We start from the raw sequence: 24,444 nt of genomic DNA on the forward strand, positions 1-24,444 counted from the left end.
TTCTAAGTACTGCAGAAGTGAAGCACTAAGTCGGAAGAAATAAAAGACAGGGGTAAAAAAAAATTAAAGGGTTCTTCTTTAGAAGGACAGAAGTAATCCCAGGAGAAAATGCTCCCTAAAGCTAGTGGGCTACCATGCAGAGCTCAAACAGAACCCACACAGTCTGCCAGGAATCTTACAGAAGAGATTCCTGTTCTGAGAGCTACATTAAATTATAAATAATAAACAATTATACCTTACATAAGAAAGTGTATATGGGTGCCTGTGTATGAGAGCATATATTCAGTATTTCAAGAACTGCCACCATCCTCAAACCGTGAAGGGTAACTGAAGCAAACTGGTAGAAAAGTGTTGCTCTTAACTCTTTTTCTGAAAATTAAGCATGAATAACAGAAATTTCTCTCCCCGCTGCCAAACTCAATTCCACAATAACCCATGTGTGTGCATGTGTGTACACGTGTGCGTAATTTCTATGCACAGGGCTTCAAAAATATCCCACCACTGCCTAGATCAGTCATCATCCTGTGGATTCCGTCTCTGGGAACGATTCCTTTACGATTCCAGGCCCATGAAACCCCACCTGGCCCCTCCCCCCGGCTCCCCCACTGCAGTGCACCCCTCCCCCGACCCCTCCCCCCCAACTTCAGAACCTCAATAAACACTTACTGGATATAGGAAGTTATTTGTTCACCTGAACTATAACATATTTAGATATAAAAATGACTACAGTTAAAATTTACACTTTTTAAGTAAAAAGTTAACTGTCAACAATGTTATCTATAAACTACATTGTAAAACTTCAAGACTATAACTGTTTTCTTATTAATTTTAATGTCTTTTTTTTTTTTTTTTAAGGAAATGCCTAGTATAAACAGACTCCACAGACGAATTCAACCATACATGACTAAATGCCGCGAACGCTGCTATTTATGCACCACGACATACCCCAGCCATGGGATCCTTTCCGCCATCCCCATGACTCCGGCAACGATGTTACTGTGGGAGATCATGACCCCCTTGGGCAGTCCTGTGGACCCGCTTGTGTACATGATCACTGCGATATCCGAGGGCGCGGGCGTGCTCTGCGGTTTGCTTTCTGTATTGAAGAAAACACACACACACACACATACACACATGCTTCAGGGAATTTAGCCGAAGCACCAATGTTTCATAATCACTTGTTTATTAACTCAATTCAACAATTATTCCTTGTAATCATACAGAGGTCAACCAAACAGATCAAGTCCCAGCACATAAGGAACATTTAGTCCAGTGGGGTAAACAAACATATAAAGCTATAACACAGGAAGAGCTATAAAAATAACTAAAGCAAGACAAGGTGAGAAGATCACAGTAGAAGCTACGCAGATGGAGAGGTCGGGGGAGGCCTCTCTGTGGAGTTGATACTTTAGTGAAGACCTGAAGACAGTGAGAAAGGGAGCCAGGGAAACCCTGGGGTGGGGAGACTGCTTCAAGCACGGAACAGGCAAGTGCGAAGGCCCCAAGGAGGAACGTGCTGGCATTGTGAAGGGCAGCAGGAAGTGCAGGGGGGATGAAGTGAGCGAGGGGAAGGTGGCAGGAAAAGAGGGTGGCACAGCAGCCAGGCCCATGCCAAGGACTTAGAGGACTGTGCTCTGGGGTGGACAGCAATGCTGTTTTCGATGGGGAATTGTCATCATCCTGGCCACGATGGCTTTGGCTGCTGCGTGGCTACCTAACTTAGGAAAGGAGGCACAAAGACAAAAAGCTATTCCAGCAATTCAACTAAAAATTAGCGTGGCTGGACAAGGAAGGGTACCTAGACATTTGCTAAAAATGTTCTCTGCTCAGTGGCCAAGTTAACACTTGGCTACACTCAGAATCCTGGCTCAAAAGACAATGCCCCCCAGATGCACAAGCCTGAGGACAACAGCCCATGTTCTACAGAGGAGACTCAGAAGTGGGTCATGGACGGCACAGAGGATCTGCCGACGTAATCCGGGATCTGCCCAAATGCGGACTTCTTACGTAAGTGAGGGGCAAATTTTCAACATGTTCCCCAGGGAACCCCTTCAACCCTTCTCTCCAACCTGCCCAGACAGACTTCTTCACCGATGCCTCCATTCAAGCCCACCCTTCCTGAAGCACACTCACTCCTCCGCCCCACCATCTCCTGGAAATGGCTCTCTCGGAGGTGACACGTGCTAAGTCAGCTAGTCCTGCAATCCCTGTGTTGTCTGACTCCTCCAGTCTCCTGCTCCTGCTGGCGACGCCTGCCTCGCTGGCACCCGTTTCCCTCCTTCCCCACTGCCCAGGCCTGGGTGGCACTGAACACACCGTTCTCTGTGGGTGACCTCGCCCACTCCACAGCAGTAATGAAAAGCTAACCGCAGAGCACCTAAGCTGTCTGTCATAGCAGCAGTTTAAACGGACATGCTAATAGCAGCGGATCTTGTCGCCTCTGGGGACTGTGGCTGGCCCCTCAAAGTGAACTGGGGAGATCTACAGCCTTGGTAGAAAAAAGAAAACACACACACACACACAAACTAACTGCTTCTGGCTTCTAAATCTCACAACTGAACTCCAGAGTGCCAGTCTTGTACAGGCTACTGCCCATTAGATAGTGACATCTGAATGTCCCACCAGCACCTAAAAGGCAATATGCCCAGAATGAACGTTAGCATAAGCTCATTGCAGAGCTGAGCCAATGCGTACACTGAATCAATCACTAATTCCCAACCATAAAGGAAGTACAACCCAACACCCAAGCAGCTCTCTCCGACACCCCTCAACACTGGCGCGCTCCCTGGCATCTTCTGGCACAGCTTTGAGAGGAGGGGCTCCCAGAGTCACTGTGCCTGGGTGTGCTCGTTGGAGGATAAAAGGATACACCCTCTGGAGGAAGTACAGTTGGAACCAGAAGTAAAAGGAGGGATCTAGGTTTAGCTATCTTTTACTACTCACAGATAATTCACATAACAAGTTTAATGCCATTATTTATAAAACTAACTTTAAACCACCCAGAACTATCAGAAAAAGGAAACAGAAAAACTGCATAAAGTAAAACGTGTCTTAAACTAATTTCAAATAAATACTACTGTTAGAACGTCCATAAATTTCTGTTTGGATGCTGCCTTAAGCCTCTCCTGAAAAGGCAGCGAGCTGTCCCAACAGTGGCCTGACTTCCCCGAGCGATGGAGGAGGAACGATTCTGGAGGACAGGGTCACTGCGGAGCACACAGGGGCTGGGGAGCGCGACCTACCCGTGTTCGCCTTGGCTCCCAGAGCCTGCACTGCGGCCATGGTGTGCACAATGACGCCCTTGGGGAACTCGGACCAGGTGGGTGGCTTCCCATCCACCGTGATGATGTGCCGCAGGCGTGGGACTAGAGAGACTATATCCTGGAAAAACACAAGCGTTCCTCCTGTTCGTTATCCTTTATGACACAGCTTAGCCAATGGTCCAGGACACAAGAACAGCAGTTTACCATATTCAGTGAATTACTAATTTCTTGCCTCGAAAAAAGGGGGAAGGGACTACACTGGCATGAATACCACTTTTTCCGATGCAGGAATACTGATCTGAAATTTAAATTACTATTTTACAGCATGAGATCTGCTGTGTGGATCCCTGCTCTTTGGTAAAAGGGGCAGTAAGGGGCTAATAAAGATCCAGGGGAAGGGGATGGGGTGCATTTGCAGACGTGTGTATTTTAAAAAACAAAACATCGGAAATTATTGTTTTCACAGGGAGGTATCTAGAAATTAAAGAAACCCATTTTTCCTGTAGTTCCATAAAGTCTCTCTTTTTCTCATTTAACAATATTCTGAACTCATAATGACTCAATGCTTCAGAAATAAAATTACTAGTTTAAAAATAACATCAAAATTACAAATTGATTAAAAATAGACTAGAAAATAGTTGCGCACAATGAAGCTGTAATCCCTTCACCTTAGCTATGAGCATATTAACAATTAATGTTAACTCTGTGCACTAACAGTATGTATATATGAAGTCTATTTTTTCTTTTCTAAAGGAATAAAATTATGATAGTCCTCTAAGTTTACAAAGACATTTTGGATTGTAAAGATAAAAGAACTAAGTATCCATAATAGAGTTCATGACACTGAAAACCCTAAAGATGGGGCAGTTATAAAAACCCTCCAGTCCTCACCTTCAACTTTGTTTGCAAAAGTTCTTTACTGGTAATGATGTTTGTCACCTCTGTTTCATTTAATCCATGAACAATTGCCGGGCCTCCTAGAGTCGCATACAACGTAACAACTATGCGGAAAAGAGAAGGGCACGTCAAATATTCGAACAGTACATGGGTCAATCGTTAGGTCCACAGTTTACGATCTAACTGTGCAGTGTTTTCCCAAATTATTTTAATATGCTGATTAACATTAGGCCTACTCACCCTTCCTTCCCTAATTTCCCCCAAGATTCCCAATATTTTAAAATAAAATAATTTTTTATTTCATTTTGTTTCACCTACAGATGTTTCTGTGGGACTGCCATATTGGAAGTAATTATATCCAACTTCTAAAATGTGAAATCTTAGTTGTTAACTACTTGGAACTAAAATACAAAAACAAAAAACAAAAAAAAAAACCCCAGTAAGATAACGCGTTGGAGATCACATTTAAGATATTACACATTATAAAAAATATCACCAATAAGTGTCATGTTACTTATTCTAAAGCAGAAAATCTAAAGAAAAACATTCTTAGAAATGCAAAAATTAAACAGATGGGAGTTTTGGGCTGTTGTATTTTTGGGGGTTTTTGGGGGGTTTTTTTTTGCCTTCTGCCTAATTCAAAAGAGTCAGACTTAAAGTGGCTTTGAGATCATTATTTTAAAGCTTCTCAAAAGAAACATTTTGTAAACCTAAACCTGAAAATAAACAGGCATGCCAACTTAAAAAACAAAAAACAGTGAAGGCATTTACAGCAAGAAATCTGGTAAATGTACCTTTCTGTTTCATCCAAAGGGTAAGACAATGTCCATACTTAGCATCACATTTTGGCAAGATGCTTCCAGGGCTACCTCACAGACTAAAGCAGCATGAATACCACTCAAATAGTTACAATATAAAAAATCTCTACTGCTTAGCCCTGTACCTATACCTGGATTTGAGTCCTGGAAGTGTTTCAGAAGCTAACTGTTCCTCTTAGAGATGACGTATCAAAATGACACTACCTTCAAAGGGGAAACCCTCCGTGATTGGTAGCAATGTGCAGGCACGGCTCCCTCAGCCCAGAAAGTCCCCTTACTACAGTGACTGCACCCTCTGTTCCTCAACTGGTTCCTCTTCCAAAACAGATTAATAATTCTAAGTTACCACAAGAAGTTCTCCACCGATTAAACGCAAGGTGAAAACTAACATTGGAATTTTAATCTTGCAAGAGTGAAATATTTGGAACAAAAGCCCGCGTCTTCTCGCCCACCACAGCGCAGGCCCACTCTTCCCGAAGGGCGGCAGGTGTACATACGCTGGAAGTTGTACATGAAGCAGGCCTGCGCGGCGATCATCCACTCGGCCCTGGTCTCACAGAAGATGGCGATGTTGGTCTTCGGCTTCTGGCCCAACATCTGTAAGCCATTCCCAAAACTGAAAGCACTGATGAAGACGTCTTCGTAGGAGAGCCAATTATAGTGTCCGAGAATAACCTGATAAAGCAATAAAAACATACAAACAGCTTTCAGTATAACCAAAATGTTAATTTCTAGAAAGCCAGGATGTGTTCTAAATTTTGACAAATCAGAAAGTTATGTTTACATGTAATTAAACTATTTTTAACAAAAAGCCAGAAAGTGGTTTTCAAGTGAAAAATCTATTTTGAAAATTAGCTTTTTTGTGATATCTTCTATGACAATTCAAATTTTATGCTAAATTTTCAACTAATTTTTTGAAGGGTATTAGGGTTGTTCTCTTTTCCCCAAAAAATATCCAGGGCTTGACAGGATCATAAATGCCACCCTTCTGGCCCAAGGGTCATATACTAATAATTCATGTATAGATTTTATTTACTTAAAAGGATCTGTACATTAGTTGAAAAGTTTAGCCCAGTATCAAGTACTACTGATCCAAAATTTCACTTTCCCTTTACTTATTAATTCCTGGATTTCAATATCTGATGGTAAAACATGATTCACAGAGAACTGGCCAGACCCAGGCTAATAGAAATGTTTGTGAGTGTTCAATTTGAATTGCTGCATCTGATGCTGGATAAGCCAAGTAAACAAGTCTATTTCTGTGATCAGGCGGGGACCAGTTACAGATTTCAAAGTCCCCCTGTCGAAGCCTTAAACAGTCACTGGCACTGCCAGACTGTCAGCATTTTATTTGTGCTTACCAGAGGTTCAGGTAACACTGAGTCTAAATTAGTAACAATCTCCTTTTAAAGCCTGTTTACATATTTTTGTCTTTAGGAATTTTCTCCAACTTAGATCAGACTGTAAGCCCCCAGCTACGTACAAGCTGAATTAAAAGATCCTCTTACTGAAAAAATATGAATAGTTCTCAAACATGGCTTTGCTATCAATATATGTGCCACACCTTGAAACCATCTAACCATAATTATTTTCAAAAATGCACACAACATTGAAGAGATTTCCAGAGACTTGATGAAAATTTAAAAATGGGAAAAGGGTAAATGCTGCCCTCTAGTGTTCTATTCCATTAATATACTTAAGAAATACTTGATGGATAACACAACTGTATTTAAAACACTTATTTATCTTAGCGGTCCCAAACTCTCACCTTGCTCTGCACCCCCACGAAATGCTCAGCACAGGGAGCTCCAATGACTTCAAAAGGAGCTCTGTGAGGGTGGGAAAGACAGATGAGAATTTGGCTGAAATGTGCAGGCACTGGATTATGATTATTAAGACTTTTATACTCCAAAGGTAAGCATGAGCTTCCTCCTAGATTCTGGAATCTAAATGATTGGCTTTATCACTTTCTGAGAATATATGTGCTCCAAAAAGGTACTAGATACACGATCCAAATAGGTAAAGCCATATGATGGTGCCACCTTGTGGCAAAGAAATCAAATCATGAGTTTCATTCAAGTAGCGCCAAAACCTGATGTTAATGCCTTAAAATACTGAATCTTCTACTAGTGATCTTTCCCATAAATATTACATTTAGAGCACCCCCATAATTTTATCTGACTTGTGCTGTAAAGGTTTCCAACCCTAACTCTGCCCCAGGTTAAACTCATCCATGCCGTGCCCTATACTTCTGAGCACTGCTAAAGAACACCAGCCTTACCAAACGCAGAATCACAGACCCCACCAGCCCGCCGCCCAACCACGCCACGCTTCCCTGGCATACTCATTCTCTCACCCTCTCAAACGCCATTCTGAAACCTGCCCTCGCCTCAAATATCCTCTACCCTCTTCCTCCCTTCTCCACTTTCAGATGATGGTAATGATTCGTACTTCACTGAGAAATTAGAAATTAAACAAAGTCCCTTAACTTCCCACCACCAAGTTCAATAACCTCCGTACCCACACTCTTCGCAGAGTCCCTCCAGGGGTACAATGGCGGAAGTGTCCCTGACAAAAGCCACACTCACAAGGACTGTGCTTTGAAAAGCATCTCAAATTTCTGTCTCCTGTCCTGCCCAGCCCTAGTCCATCTCTCCCCTGAACTAATGAATGCAAATGGCCAGCCTGCTTTCATTCTTATTCCCCTACAACCCATTCTCGCTAAAATAGCAGGTGGTTTTAAAATATATATATATTTTTTTATACACACACACACACACACACACACACACGTCAGCTTACTCTCTGCTTAATACTCTGCAGTGCGTTCCCTGCCCATCAGCATGGAGCCCAAAAACCTTACCCTGGCCTGCAAGGCCCTGGGGGCCCAGCGCTGCAGGTGTCCCTGTGCTCATCCCAAGCCCTCTGCCCGACTCACTTCCTATAAATACAACATTGTCCTTTCTGTCCTTCAAACTGGATGGCCCAGGGCAAGAACTAGGAGGCCCGCTCTCTCCATGTCTGAATGCCTCCTAGACTCTGTCCCCCCAAGTGCCACCGCCAGCTGGGCCCGTTCCTGCTTTAGAGCCACTGCACACGAGGGTCGTTACCCAGACCCTCCTCCTCATTCAGGCCTCCGTGTAGCCACGGCCTACAGAGAGAGGCTATAACCGATTTCCAGTCAGCTTTATTTCTCCCCATTACTTAGTAAATCTATTAACACTATCTATTGCCTCTCTTCCACCCATACAAATAAGATCCACTAAGAGGAGCCTGTGTGTCTTGTTTATCACTGTCTCCCCGGTGCCTACAATAGTACCTGGCACACAGTAGGCACTCAGCAATTATCTGCTAAGTGTGTGGAATGGGTGGTGTAGTCAAACACAACTTCAGTTCACTCTGCGCCTTGAGGAGTCTTCCAACCTCTCTCTTCCAGCAGCCGCAGTTTTTTTAAAAAAGCTTTAAAAACAAACCATATCCATCTGATCACTTAGCTACTTCTGTTCTGATCATCACTCAATGGGACACTTCCTTTGCCTATGACCTCTCAAATAGTCTTAACTGTGACCCACAGAAGACTATATAAATATGTGGGATTTTCCTGAGTCAGGAAAATGGACACCTGGTGAGGGGTGTTTGAGTGGTTTCCTCGTCTGTACGCTTACGGGGAGGACTGAGATGATCCCTGCGGCCACTGTCCTCTCTCATGTGTAACGGGCTGGATTTTTACTCCATGACGGTATGACACACATGTGTGTAACACCAATTATCACTCAGAAGATCACTGCCGGGGACATAAGAATTTCCTTTACTTTGTTGAGGAACATGTGAAATTAGACATTTGATAATGCTGACAATAAGTCTGTTATCTCAAAAGGAAACTATAAAAACAAATAAAGAAAACATACAGAACATTATAAAATAAAAGCACACAAATATTTAATGATTCAGGACCTTGAAGAATGAGAGTCTATTAAGATCAAGTTTCGAATAACTGAGAGCCTAACCTGAGAAACAATTCCAAATTATATACCTTCCTGCCTTTTTCAGCAAAGTACAGCTGGCTTCATTTAGCCTCTCTCTCTGCAAATACAAATCATTACAAAGGAATTTTTGTAAGGGAGGCACAGAAAGTGCACATCTTCAAGAAATCTGGATGGTTAGTAATAATCATGATGGCGGTGATGATGAAGGCAGGTAACCTTTACTAGCGTTTGCTGTGTGGTCAGTGTGCTGCAAGAATTAGCTTATTCAACTCCAGCAATAACTCGAGACAGCTGCCATTATTATGCCTATTTTACATATGAGAATACTAAGGCACAGAAAAGGTATACCTTCTCCAAATCAAACAGCTATTAAGTGACGTGTTAAGAGCATGACCCGGGCAGACTCATTCCAGGAACTAAGTACTAAATCGCAGCGCTCCCGCTGCACTGGGGAAATGAGCTGGGATGCCATTGGGTAGGGGCAAGGTGGCCCGCCTGTTTCCGAGTGCTTCAGCTGCTTTGTGCGAGCTGGTGAGTAGAGGGGGCCAGAATGGAAGCCCAAGGCCTGTTTGTAAAAGCGGGGAGAAGGTGGCTCTAAGAAGGAAAAAAAAAAAAAATCAGACCTCTAGTTTTCTGCTTTAAGCCATTTGGTGCGGATGGAGCCTCTAACACAGGGGGCTGACAGAGAGGAACGAGCAGGGAAAGCAAGCCCCAGTTCCGGCTGGGGAGAGCGAGGGGAGAACCGCACCAACTGCACAAACCCCGGCCCAGAGGCCAACCACTGTGTAACTGGCTACAATGGCAGTGTCCTAGTAAGTCAGAACACAGACACTGCAAGCAAGTGTAAATAGGATAAGGAATGTGACACTGCAGCAAGAAATGATACAAAGGCAGACAGGAAGAGGGGAAAAAGCAAAGAATTACGGAGTTCTATTATCTTTTTGAATTAATTTAGAAGGAATGTCAGGGTGGTATCTCTTTTTAAGCACTCTGATTATATAATTCCTTCTGTTTTCTTCTTTCTAATGTATATAAAATATAAGAAAAAATGCATAGTGTTTCTGGTAGGTAGAGCACAATATTTAAACCAGCCTTGTGCTCTTTTCTGTTCCACTGTAAAATTATTTTATTCTTTGCAACTCTGTTCTGTTTCAGGCACAGGTACTTCAGAGCTGCTCTGGAAACCAGCAGCTTCCCTGTTCTGCATTTCAACAGACACCAGACAATGCAACTGCCCCTGGGGAGGCTGCAATCAGGAGACACTGACACACAGTCCAGGTGCTTAACTCTGCGACAGTCTTATAAAACCATATGACACTTAAAATAGTGACAATAGACCTGGAAAAGCTCGCCGGCCCCAGAAAGCTGCAGCCACTGCTTTTTGTCTGTGCCCCTAGACAGCGACCTGTCTGGGTGCTGCTGGTGGCCCCCTTACCGTGGGTAAGATAAGAATCATCACGCTGCCCTTTTTTCTTCCTCTTTTCTTCCCTCAGTAGCTCAAAATAGACTTTCAGGATAAGATGGAAAGAAAGCTTCAGAGTTATTAACTGGCAATAATGGTTTGAGTATCTTTGCTTCAACCATATCAGATACTTTCTAGGATTTATTCCCAAAAGCAGCCCCTCAAAACTGGGGGAAACTTTGAGATACTGCTACATCATTAGCTTTCTTTCCCAACCAACCAAGGACTGTCTTCAAATACGGAAACTATGAAATGGAGACACTTCATCAAAAATAAGTGTGCGCTCCACATTGGCGAGCACCCTGGGTAGAAGCCACAGCACCTGGGCGACCGCCCTCTTACATTGGCTGGGAACGGTCCCCTCTTCATCAGCCTATCTGAGCAGACGCCGTTACTGCTGCAATCTGATGGGCGGAAATAAGAAACCAAGAGGGAGACAAAAGCCCAGCTGTTTAACGCACAGTGGAGACACACACCCAGTGTCCAGCAGGAAGACCGGCCCACAGCTGCCACACAGACCAACAGAATCCAGCCTCAGAGGGCCTGCGACCGCGCCCCTTCTCACTGAGGAAGGCTAACCAAAAATGCCTGCCTCATTCAGTACACACAAAACCTAAAACTTAACTTACATTCTATTGAGCCTAATTTCAGACAAGGAAAGTATGTTTTCTACATCAGTTTATAGTGACTTCTGAACCTCATGGCAAACGTCAACAGTAAGGTAGACAGACCTGAGAGTAATGTAGTACAAACAGAGAAAGTTGCTGACTAAAAAGTTTTCCTCACCTTCTAACTTTTCTACTTGCGATCAAATACTTTTTCGTTGAATAACACTGAATGCAAAGGCACCGTGGTCAGAAGGCATGATAAGCCACGTGTACAAAGACATAAACAAGACCCCCCTGGGGGGAGGACTTTTCTGTGTCCCTTGTGTTACCTGGCCACACGTAAGGAACAACTATGACAGCACTAGGATTTTACTTTGTCCTGATGATACTGATACCTGAATTACGAAGAAATTTCATATTCACCATGTTTTTCTCCTTTTTACAAATTTGGAAAACAGTTTGTTGTTATGAGTATTCAATGATGACTAAAAAATAGTCCTAGCCCCATTAAATGACTAGAATGTGTGGGATAAGCTTCCTACTTAATATGACTTCTGTTATAATATGCTTAGATTAAAAATGAGAGAACCCAATCTTTGATTTCAAATAGTACTTATAACTACCAGATCTCTCAGAGACAGAACCAAGGCTCATATACCATAAAAAGTGGCAAGTAAGTATGACAAAAAACAGACATCACTATGATAAAATACGTTTTGCAGATTATAACCTACAGGCTACAGAAGAATAACCATATGATTTCAACTTCTAGAAATGTGCTATTAACTCCAGCTAGATCTTAGGTTAATTTAGTAGGAAAAAAAAAATCATGTAAGTGAGGCAAAATTAAGTCAGTAAAAGAAATAGGGAATATGCCTTAAAAATGGCGTGACCATGAAATTTATCCAAACCACTTCTGAGCTGTAAAGGGGAACTAATAATGTCAGAACAACAAGCATAAATCAGGGCTGCTCCAGGCAGAACAAGATAAAAGATCACTCTATTTAAAGGTGAGGAGTATTTACAGATTCCTGCCTAGAGTTAAACAAATGTCTGTAGTTTCTAGGAGTTACTGACATTAGCTTGCTTGTCATCGCGTATGTTTAGAAGAAAAGGACTCTGAAATTCATATGGTAAGTGCCAAAATTAAAGGACCATTAATTAAGTTGCACAGCGTCCCCCAGTCCTGCAGTAGTGAAGGAGCTCTGCGTATTTCACTCCCTGGTGTGAATCCCCGGACTTTCCTCCGACCCGAGAGCTCCTTCATGAATGATCTGAAAAAAGCAGTTGGAGTCAGGATGTAGTTTGGGGAAAAAAGGATAAGGGGTAACTTGGCTAAACAAGTATTAAACGTATAATCTGACCAAATCACCAACCAACTACAGGTCTTCTTACCGCCTCTAGGAAAATTTTAACTTCAATTTTTACCTACAGGAACATCAAGAACTGCTTATAACAGAGTCACGTATCCAAGTTCAAAAACAGCATTTTCGTGCCATTCCTACACTTACTACCCTTCACAGTGCTGCACCACCCCATCATGGTAGTCTGTATTCACTCATAATTTTTCCCATTGAAATTGCAGCTATAATAAAAGTTAGAGCATTTCCACTAGATGCCACAAGCTGTTCTAAGCACACTGCATATGCGTGTGTGTGCACATGTGTAACACATCCACTTAATCCTCTCCTTCACCATGGGAGCAGGGATTGGTTAAAAGGGGATGGAGCAAGACAGCCCAGGTTCCACTTCCAGCTGCGCCACCTGCTAGCTGCAGTGTCCTTGCGCAGGCACCCAACCTATCTATGCCTCTCTGCGGTCATCTGTAAAGTAAGGATGATACCGCTAACTCGCAGAGCTACTGTCAGTCTTAACTAAGTTGATATATGTAAAGCTCTTAAAACAGCCTGGCTCAAAAAATGCTTATAAACATCAGCAGCGATCATTATCCCCATATTACAAGTAAAGAAACTGAGGCAAATGTGTAACTATGTCACACAGCTAGTAAGTAAAAAAAGCCGAGATTCAAACCCAGCCGTAGTCTGGATGCAGCGCCCAGGGTCTTGCCCACAGCATCACACTGCCTCTGAGGATGTCTTACCCCTGTTTCAAATCAACAATGGCAGGTTCTTCTGTGTTTGTGAGAAGACATTCTTAAAATCCATGCAGGACAAGGGACCAAGACACTGTGTGTTCCCAGTGGAAGCTACACCAGAGTCAGAAGTCGCAGTTCCCAGCCTAAAACCCAGGGCAACCTCAAGCACACACAGGTACTTTTGGAACTACCAAGAACTTTGGGTTTCATGCCCAGAACTGCTCTAGACGTTCTCTTCCAAGCCCCAGGAGGCATGCAGATTTGGAAGTGCCCCACACCAGTGAGCGTTCTCAGTATCTTTGTGAAAATTCAGGACGGCTCAGTGCCAGAAAGTATAAAGAGGTTAAGGACACAGGCTATCCCCCTTCCAACCCTGTTTCTCTTGCCATGTCAGCACATTCCAATAGAAGCAGACCAGGCTTGTCCCTTGCCACCACCCCTAAAAGTACATTTTATGCAGAGAAAATGCAAAGGCAATGAAAGATCACCTTACCTTTTTAAAAATTTTTCCATTTGGTTGTACTTCATCTTCCTCATTTAAAACTTCACGGGTTCCCAAGAGTCTCTTGTCCTTGAACTTGGTCTTTGCATACATGAAGACTTTGTCCAGTGTGTCACACCCAGGGTGCAGCACTGAGGCCAAGCCATTCAGACTGTTAACAGATCTGTATGCAGACCCGGGGTTCGAATTCACAGGTTTTGCTTTAATTTGGTTTGATTTTTCTTGTCTTGACTCAGACAAAAAATAATATGGAATGTATGTTATAATAGTATAAAGTGATATTATAAAATGTATGAAATATAAAAGAATGGGGTTGATGGTCTGTTTTAGCTTCATGGTAGATGGTTTTGAAGATACGTGGTTATTCATGAGTGCTCAAGAAGTAGGATTAACAGATTTCCATAAGAATCTAGAAGGAAGAGAAAGAACAATATTAGTTCAAAATCATTTTTAAATAGCTTAAAGAAAAATTCTTCATATTAGATAGGTAAATGAAGATTTTTTTTTTCCCCCATCAAGCAGCAGCTAGTATACTGGGCCCAGTGAAGGCCTGTCCATGCCTGATACTTGTAAGAGACTCACCTGTACCATACCAATTAACAATGGAGTTACCAGAGAAAAGCTGCCACATCATTCCATAAACAGGTAGCTTTTCCAAACTAACCCCAAGTATCCACAAACACTTCCTAGTAGTGAGGAGGGAGCAAGCCAGAAGACCTACAGAAGAAGGGACACCGAGAAGGCACCCATTTCTTGTTCTTCGGTCTCATTACATTAAGGGTGGCAAGCACCACGACACTTGCCTCTGCTGGCCCTGAGCAGCCGCTGTTCACCCCTGCACTCCTTCCCAGGGAGCCCCACTCCCTCGCTCTAGGCAGCAACCAGCCAGCTGGAGCTGGCAAACGTGAAATTCACTTCCCATAGTGGCTCTAGGTAGTCTTCCATTTAAGCCATTAAACTGTGAAGCAAGAAGGCAGTAAATTTTGGTCATTTTATACTCTGCATTCATCAGATCTTCCGAAAGTCTTACTGTGTGTGAGGTATATTGGAAGCACAGGAATTTAACAGTGAACGAAAGTCTAAGTCCTTTCCCTCGTGAGACCAGCGCAGTCCTTGGGAGGGGAAGACAAACACAGGGCATGCAGCACACAGACTAGGCTGCGCCCTCCGCGGAGCAAGGGAAGGTGCACACTGCAGGAAAGGAGCCTCACTGAAAACAGGCCAGCCAGCAATTACTAAACAAACAAACAGACAAACACCAGCAAAGCTGTGGAAAAGGAGGGGGGGAATGAGAATTCAGAATCAGAATTCCAAGCTGCTAGAAGACATCTAAATATCCAGTTTAAACGAAAAAAGTTACCAGGTAGACAAATAAACAGGAAAGGTTGACCCATATATACATAGGGGAAAAAAGGCAATAGAAATCATCCTTCAGAGGGCCCAAATGTCAAATTTAGTAGACAAAACATCGGAACAGCTACTATAAATATGTTCGAAGAATTAAAGAAAACTACGCTTAAAAAAATTAGAAGTCCAACTCTGCAGTTTCACAAGATAAAAACACCTCCCAATCTGCGCATGCACAGCTGGTGAGAAGCCGAGACCCCCTTGATCCCAGGGTTCTGTTCTCCACACCCGGCTGTTTCCTGCCAGTGCTAAGCGGTGCTCTGGAGACTGAGTCCAGAGAATCTGGGTTTTTGCCATAAAGGGCATGGGGAGCCATTGAAGGCTTCTGAGGAGGAAAATGGCACAGTGAAAACAAAGGGTCCTGCCACCCCCAGGAAGCCAGAGCTGCAAGAACAGATGCACGTTAACGACCCAGGAGAAGGACATCGTCTCATGAAGTACTCCCACTGAAATTTCATTTTATGTGTTTGAGTTATGAATTTAAAAATAAATCTATGAGTACTAAAACAAACCTATCTTTATCTACAGATGGTATGATTAGAAAGCCCCAGAGGACTTCCAGCAGGGTAGAAACGCATACTGAACTACTTCAGGGTAAAACATCATGATGTCTCTAATTTTATATCACAGCACTTCAGTTAAACTATGTAAATCAAATAAGGCAAAACATTAATAATTGTTAAACCTAAGTAGTGAGTATATGGAGATTCATCATACTGTTCTCTCTACTTTTCTGCATGGTTAATACAGAAAAAGGCTTAAAATGTGCACCCCCCCCCAAAAAAAGAAAGAAAATCCTAAGAAACCCACTAAAAAACTAATACAACAAAGAGTTCAACAAAGATTGCAGGATGTAAGGTGAATGTACAAAAATCAATTGTATTTCTATGCACTAGCAATGAATATTCAGAATAAGAAGTTAAGAAAAGAATTATATTTACCACATTTAGGATGAGCTGTATCAAGAAGCACAAAATTTGCACTGTGAAACCACGAAAATTGTTTAAAGATACTAAAGATGTAAATAAACAGAAAAACATCCTGTTTATGGTTATAGGACAATATTGTTAAAATGGCAGCATTCCCCAAAGTGATATACAGATTCAACATGATTCTTACCAAAAGTTTTGCTGGCCTTTGTACAGAAATCTATAAGCTAATCCTCAAATTCAAATGATAATTCAGAGTAGCCAGAACAGCCAAAACTTAATGTTGGAAAAAAACAAAGTTGAATTCAAAACTTGCTATAAAGCAATAGTAATCAAGACAGTCTGGCACTAGCAAAAGAATAGACCATACTCGTCTAGACCAATGCAATTGAATTCAGGGTCCAGAAATAAACCCTTATATTATGGACAACTGATTCGCAACATGACAAGACAATTTGGTGGTAAAAGAACAGCTTTTCAACAGATGGTACTGTAACAACTGGACATTTAGATATACAATAACAAAAAGAGACCCCTCATACCACACAAAAAATTTTAACTCAAAGTGGACCATATAAGAGCTAACACTATAAAACTAATAAAACTAAGTACTGATCGCTGAGTGTAAACAGCACTTGAGGAGAGTACAGTGCAAGGTAGAGGCTAGTCCTGGAATTTTCTGAGTCTTCTCAGACCACACAGCAACTCAGGATCTTCACGGCTGAGGGGAAGGAGAGAAGAATGGAGATTTGGAATAGATGGCACCGCGCAGCCCCAACAAGACCAGAAGCAGGAGGGGCTCAGGAAGTAACCAGCCGCCCCAGCAGAGCGGCTGAGGGTGAGGGCGTGAGGGCGTGAGGGCAGGTGTGTAAGGCCCCGAACGGAAAAGGTCAAACTGCTGTGGCTCTGAGGCTGGGGAAGGAACTTAATTTGTATTCTAACGTATACAGTTGCATAGTTTTAGAAAATAAGTGTATACAGAGAATAACTAACCTGAAGGCAACAGAAACCTGAAGCAAGGAAATCAATCTTAAAAAAACTGAAATAACCTCGTACTCCTAGACCAGTGAGGAGGCTGGGGCGGTGAGGCGTACAGCCAGCAGCGGGACTCCCAGCGCCGACGGCCCAGAGGCCGGCAGCAGCGGCAGTGGGTCCTCCAGGCCTCCCCACTGAAATCTTCCTGCTCAGTACGGTGAGGACCAACTGTGCCCGAGTCCTGAGCAGAACAAAGTCACGAATTACCACAGTGGCAGTGAAAGACAGGAAAGAACTGTGGTGCCTTCAACCAAGACTGAATGGCTGGTCAGTGGCTGGATGGTTGGTAGAACGGAGATGAATACAATTCTTGAAAATAATGGGTTTAAGTTGCCAATGAGTCATTCAAACACATAAAGTTTGAAACTTAAAAGGGGTCAGAGCTAGAAACACACAAATTGGAGTCATAAAGAGATGGGAAATGAGAACGCCCAGCGAGAACACGTAGGAAATCTCCAAGATCAAGTTCAAGGACAGAAAACTTTAAAGGGGTCCTGGCTAGGTGGTTCAGTTGGTTGGAGCATTGATCCATACACCAAAACGTTCTGGATTCAATTCCTGGTCAAGGCACATACCTAGGTCACGGTTTGATCCCCAATCAGTGTGTATACACAAGACTGATATTTCTTTCTCTCTCTAAAATCAATAAACATATCTTTGGGTGAGGATTAAAAATAGATAAATAAATAAATGTGAGTAGTCTTAGCACAATGATTAAAAGACAAAAAAGGAAACTAAGGGAAATCACTGCCAAGACTGAGGAAGCAAATCCCACTGAAAAGACAATACAGTTAAGAACTCGGAGAACAGTGTCACCAAAGGCATGGGAGGAGAGCCAAGGAACAAGTGTTCAGTAGTGTCAACACGACCGAGATGTACCAGTCACAGGCACATAAGATGTTTAATTCTTCTAAAATGTTTTAGATAAGTAGAATGAACCTTTGGCCAATTGCATCCTGCTTCCCGGAGTGGGATGGAAAATCTAGAGAATGAGGAAACCGGTCACAGGCACTTTATTGTGTTGCCCCACACTAGAATGAGTACCACCTTTCGGAAAGTAAAGTTGGACCATTAAATCTGTTCATCTTTTCCCTCACAGCTTCTAGGTTCCCAGTAGTGAAGAAGGCCCCCTCCATCCCAAGCTAAACTAATGGTCACCTGTATTTTTCATAATATTTGCAAATTTTTTCATTTAGATCTTTAATCAATATAGTGTTTATCTACACAGTATAAGTTCATTTTTCAAATGAACTGCCTGAAACAATTTATTAAATAAGCCACCCTTTTCTCAACCAAAATATCACCTTCAATAAGTTCTCACTCACATGTGGATCTGCTGCCTGGATGCTATTCATTTCATGGATCTATCTGTCTACTGCTTTGCTAATACCACACTACTCCAAGCACAGGAGATTTGCAGCAGTGTTTCTCAACTGTGACCCAGGAACCAATCACATCAGAATCACATTAGAGAATATTTAAAATGATGACCCCTCAGACATGTCTTGTCCCCCTTCCTCGCTTCCCCAATACCTATAAATTGAAAACTCGGGTGGCAGGCTCATTTTTAAATGGCACCTGCGTATTTTTATATACACTAATGCTTCAGAACTTATTGCTTTAAATATCTGGTAAGACTCTCAGTATCTTTAGTTTCCTATCAACCCTTACAGATTTATTCTTCTACATAAATGTTAAAGATTTAACATTTCTGTGATAAAACAATTAAAATAGCAAAAGGAAAAACAATATTCAGGAAAAAAGTAACATAACAAAATATACAAAAAGCTCCTAAAAATTAAAAAAAAAAAGTAACAGGAAACTGGGCAAAGAATTATGCACAGAGAAGCCAAGAAAAGAGGAAATGCAGATGGTTACGACATATAGGCAATATGTTCTCCTTAACTAGGAGATCGAGATTAAAAGGAAGCCACGCCAATTTTCATCCAGCAGTTTCACAAATACGTAGACGACCACAATATCCAGAGTCCGCCGAAGCAACCTGGCAGTCTTTAAAACACACACATGCTTTGCAATCCCACCTTCAGAACTCTAGCCTGCAGGAAAGCAAGTGCATATTAAGCACACATGAACTAGGATTCAACTATTCACTTACTCCGCAAACAATGAACACAGACTTCACACCTGACTCTCTACCAGAGAACGGAGTCACAGTCATGAACAGACCATGAACAAATTACTAAATACCCTGAGGTTACAGGAGCTAACAAAGCAGGCTAAAGAGAACGGGTACCAGCGCGGAGGGGGTTGCTGCTTTATTATGAGGTGGTTAAGCAAAGGCATCTTGGATGTTACGAGCAGACAGTGAGAGAGGGGGCCACATGGGCACCTGGGAGAAGAGCATTCTAGCTGAGCCCAGGGAGGACGGGGGACAGAGAAAGGAGACGAGGCTCCAGAGCACACGGGAAGATGGGGCCAGATGCTGAAAGGTCCAGCAGACCACTGTGAGAACTGGCCTGACAAGAGTGAAATCATCTGACCTACCGTGAAAAGGATGCCTCTGGCCGCTGAGGAAGCAAGGAGACCAGCTGGGAGCCTGAGCAGGGATTGGAGGTGAGGTTACAGCAGCTCAGACCAGAGGAAGGATGAAGGAAATAGTGAGAAATGACCCAATTCTGACTGTTTTGAAAGTGCAGCCTCACATACAGTGAGAGAGAAGAGTCAAAAGTGACTAAGGTTTTTGGCTTCAGATATTGAAAGGAAAAACAAAAACAAAAGCAAGCTGCCATTTACTGAGAAAGGGAAGACTGCAGGAGAAGGGGGTTTGAGAGGGTCGCTCCTCTTCGTGAAAGGTAACTTTGGGAGTTGTCAGCACGGTGACGGTATTTACAGCCCTGGCTTGGGTTCCTTTCCTTATATGGAGCAAGGGGAAGCACTGGAGCTGGGTCAGGTGACTTGTGGTGAGCAGACGAGCACCAGAGAGTGGTCCTTTCCTGGGAGAACCCGGCAAAGCGGAGTTACCTTTTGGTTTGCTCTTAATAAAGACTTCATAAAGAGAAAGTAAAAATTTTATTAAAATTACTTCCTGTGCTCTATATATCATCAGGTCTTTGATTACTTTGGTCAACCAAGTCATCTTAATATCAAAAGAGCTAAATTTTACTTAGAACTATTTAATTTTCTGTGTTTGCCTGTGAAGTCTTTGTCACTACAATTAAGTAGATAACTAAATATTCACAGTGAGTGACCTACGATCCTATGTGACAGAATGTTTTAAAACTTCTGATATTTGACACACTTTCCATTAAAAAAAATTAAACTGTGTATTTCATAACCTGAAAATAACTTGGGAGATTTTTCAGAAGGAACCCTGGCCAGGTAGCTCAGCCGGTTAGAGCGTCATCCACATATACCATTAGGGCACACACAAGAAGCAAACCATGAACTCATCAACAGGTGGAACAACGAATCAATGTCTCCCTTCCCTTTCCTCCCCTCTCTAAAATCAATAAAAATATTTTTAAAAGGATCCCTGAAATATTTCAAAAGACATCTCTGTCTTATAAAAAGGGCGGAAATAAAATTAATTAGGCCTATTTGATATACTAAAATTACATGGAAATTTTTGTCAAATAAATAATTCGTCCTGGCTGGTGTGGTTCAGTGGATTGAGTGCCAGCCTTAGTACCAAAAGGCTGCTGGTCCAATTCCCAATCAGGGCACATGCCTGGGTTGCGGGACAGGTACCCAGTCGGGGTGTGCAAGAGGCAACCCACTGATGTTTCTTTCTCTCACATATCAATGTTTCTCTCCCTCTCTCCCTCCCTCCCCCTCTCTCTAAAATGAATGAATATAATTATATTGTATTTATATGCATATATTGTTGTTAAAGATGAATGTTCCAGAAATAATATAAAATTTCTAAAAATCTACAATACCCTGATATGTTTTCAGCTGTGATTCTAGTTATCTGAAAATGCCGTGTTGCAGAGAAAAGCAAATTTGTCAACTGCAATGCAATCAGAGATCTTTCACCATGTCATTTTCAGTCTGTCATTTACGGAGAGTCATCATTACTCATACTTTTTTGCAAACATGTTTCATCTTCAGAGGTTCATGAAGAAGACTCTGATACTCTAAAATACAGCTTTCTGATCAATTTTAAGATCCTGCCTTTGAACTGGGTAAGGATTTGCAGCACTTCATGAAAAACTGGATTCATAAAATTTCTAACAAAAAGATTAAAACCAGTAAGACTTAATAACATGAGACTGAATTTAGGGATGATTATAATTTTATGACTTTTTATTTGACATAGTACTGATTCTTTAATCTTTTGTTTTCTAGATATAAGAAAACCCCTTTTCTCTTAAGCTATTTATGACTTAGAACAATCTCGTAAATTACTGATGTATCTTTTAAGCACAATTGAAACACCTTTTTCTCCCCACTTGATCCCTCCAGAATTTGAAAACTCTCAGTGAGTATTCTTATTTCCATTGCAATATTATTTGCCTAAGTTCAATAAGAACTCAGTATTATGTAATAGTGGTTGTCACTCTCCCTTTTACTAAAAGAAAAAAGAATTTTTCCTTTCTAAAACCCTAAATACTAACACAATCTATAACAATCTTGAAGATTTCAACTCTGACCCCCAGAGCTATCACTTCTCTATGAATAAAGTTGGACTGTACAGCCAAAAATCAAGATCATTAATCCATCCAAGTACCTCCTTTATACAACAAATAAAAAAATCAAGAAATTCTGAACCAGAATATCAATTAAAGACATTATTAGAGGACTGAGTCATAGCACCATCTGGATTAGATAAATTTTCAATTCACAACTAGAAAATCTGATGAAAAAATAAGTTTTCTTTTTTTAAGGAAACTATTAAGCTTGTATTTATTCTAACCTCAGAATAATAAAATTTTGGCCATAAAGACATATCTTGGGACAGAGAAATGGAGAAGAAAGGAAAGCCAGAGAGTCTTTGCCGAGAATATATTTAAATTAAAAACTGAAAAGCAACTGAACAGACCCAACCAACTTCCCATAATCTTCAGTTATCGCCTGTAACTTCTGAACCTGCTTATTCCTTTTATTGTAACAGTTGAAATAACAGTAGAACTCTTGAATATTCTCCCTGAACCACCAATATAGTCCCTAGACTCCCCGGATCCAGACACTTTTTTTTCTTAAATCTACTTCTAATCCAGATGTTCTTAAAACGACCAAAAAAAAAAGCTACGTCTTGGCATGAAATCAAACAGGAAACAGAAAATTAAGCAAGGAAATTTATATATTTTTCACCCTGATACGGAACAGGAATTATAACATATACATGCAGAAGCACACATGCACAGACACTAGTCTCTGCTCTGCCACTAGTTACTACGAGACCTTGTCCAAGTCACTAAATCTCAATTTGCTCACTGTCAATGATGATGCAATTCAACTAAATCTGTTCTACTAATGCTTAGGACTCCCAGGTCAATTTAGGAGTAGTGACAATCACCAAAGAATAAAGATTTAAATAACCTCAAGAACCCACTTCTTTCTTCTACATAAGGTACTTTCCCTCTCTCACACACACACACACACACACTCTCTCTCTCTCTCTCTCTCTCTCTCTCTCTCTCTTTTAGGGCCAGGGAGGTAGGAAGAGTTCCCCTGATGTAAAAAAAAAAAAAAAAAAAAAAAAAACATACACACACTCAATGAGAACACTACTAAGGTCTATTTTAAAAATTCAACCATTTTCCAATCAGACCAGATGGTCTGCATAGAAAGTAAATGAATAATGGGTGCAAGAACGGGAGGGGTAAAGCCTTTACTTCCATTTCACTTTGAATCACAGCAATGCACTACCTTAACAACTACAAAAATACTTTTTAACATACAGGCTGAAAACATTATGCGTGGTCTGTGAGAACGTGCTGGTCTTTGACAGACTGCACCAACAAAGGTGAAATGGGCTCAGATCTGGGTTCAGTTTCCTGACAAGTAAAGGAAAACAGCTTCAAACCAACACACAGAGACCAGTTTTGACGCACTAGGCAAAATCTGGTTTCATATATTCATCCTAACCTCTGACATCTACCCTGCCCACACAGCTGAAAGGACAAGAAATGGACCCTACAGAAGCCAACTGCCAGGTGGAGCTTCCTTAAATAGATAAACGAGTTTACCAAAAGGCTCACCAAAAAAGCAGCTAGGTGGACTTTTACATACCAGAATTCCCCTTGCTCTTACTTAGCACTGCTAGATTTAACAAATAAAAATACAAAATGCCTAGCTAAATGTGAATTTCTAATAATGAACTAATTGTAAAGTATGTACGCCCTATGCAGTATTTGGGATGTACAGTAAAAAAATCATTCAATGTCTCCTGGAATTCGGATTTAAATGAGTGACATATTTTACATATGGTAACCGTACTCCCACACCCAGTTCACCACCACGTGTGACAAGTAATCAGGATGAAGAGCCACTCCAATTTGCCCAAGACTGAGGGATTTCCCAGGACACAGAACTTTCACTACAAAAACCGGTAAAGTCCCAGGCAAGCTAGGAACGACCTGGTCTCCCCACAACCAATAATCTCATGGAGTAAGCAAACAAACTGTAGCCTGAGCCCGCCCCCTCCCGAGTAGTTAAGTTTGATCTTTTTCTTTGAAATAGCATTCCTGTACTTTATTTCCACATGCCTGTCATCATTTATCTAATACACAAAATTTACTGTGCAGATAAAATGGAATGCAGTAGACATAAAGGACTTTGAAAAAAAAGCAAAAGCATTATAAATGCTAGTTAATAATAGCTGGTTTGGGTACAACGTTCTGTTTCATGCAGTTTCAAAGGCAGCAGGTACTTACTGTACATATGTAGTTTATGTGATCTACTGAAGGTATGGTTAACTTGCAACACTGGTTTGACGGCACATAAAAAGTGTTCAATAAACTTGCTCCTTTTAGAACTATAGTGATAAACTCTGGGTTTGATGCTGCTACTCTTTCCATTTACTCATTGTGTAGCATGGGACAAGTCCCTGAGCACCCCAGTTTCAGGTTCATTGTAAAAATAGGATGATAATAAAATGGGGTGATAATAAATACCGCACAAAACTCCCTTTAGAAACAAACAAGAAAAGTAGGTGAAAACACTCTACATAAACACAATGTATGTTTTAATAGCACTTAAAATTTTGCTGTGTATACAAAACCATGTATACTAATATTTTTTTTCCTTTTATTTCTTATATCCTGCTGATAGATACTGAAGTCAATTCAACTGGACTTTACTAAGAGCTCAGGCTCTGGAGACAGACTAAGGCTGACACTCACCTTAGACAAATTACCTTTCTAAGCCTCAGCTTCCTTATCTGTAATTATCTGTAAAATGTGGAGAATAATATCCATATCATATTATTAAAAGGATTAAACAATTAATACAGAACGTAATACTTGCCTTATAATAAA

The 24,444-nt window shown here is 41.5% G+C and overlaps 2 protein-coding genes and 1 non-coding gene across 4 annotated transcripts in view; 1 reads left to right on the forward strand and 2 right to left on the reverse strand.

The window, feature by feature from the left end:
* Window positions 1–24,444, reverse strand: part of MOGAT1 (monoacylglycerol O-acyltransferase 1) — a 310,581-nt gene that overhangs the window by 136,122 nt on the left and 150,015 nt on the right. The gene's annotated exons all lie outside the window — the stretch shown is intronic.
* ACSL3 (acyl-CoA synthetase long chain family member 3) overlaps window positions 1–24,444 on the reverse strand; it is a 57,044-nt gene that overhangs the window by 12,397 nt on the left and 20,203 nt on the right. For both annotated transcript variants that reach the window (XM_054585613.1, XM_054585614.1), the window contains 5 exons: window positions 13,623–14,040; window positions 5,476–5,653; window positions 4,155–4,264; window positions 3,243–3,381; window positions 946–1,096 (listed from right to left, as the gene is read on the reverse strand). In XM_054585613.1, coding sequence (XP_054441588.1) covers window positions 946–1,096; window positions 3,243–3,381; window positions 4,155–4,264; window positions 5,476–5,653; window positions 13,623–14,000 — 956 coding nt within the window. In that variant the 5' untranslated portion in view covers window positions 14,001–14,040. The remainder of the gene's footprint in view (window positions 1–945; window positions 1,097–3,242; window positions 3,382–4,154; window positions 4,265–5,475; window positions 5,654–13,622; window positions 14,041–24,444) is intronic.
* LOC129080830 (small nucleolar RNA SNORA68) lies at window positions 2,371–2,489 on the forward strand. The gene has a single exon (XR_008530227.1). It is a non-coding gene; the product is annotated as a small nucleolar RNA SNORA68 (small nucleolar RNA).

The sequence above is a fragment of the Pteronotus mesoamericanus genome, unplaced genomic scaffold (assembly GCF_021234165.1).
Source record: "Pteronotus mesoamericanus isolate MK-2021 breed Mesoamerican mustached bat unplaced genomic scaffold, CSHL_Meso_final contig_90, whole genome shotgun sequence".
NCBI lineage: Eukaryota > Metazoa > Chordata > Mammalia > Chiroptera > Mormoopidae > Pteronotus > Pteronotus mesoamericanus.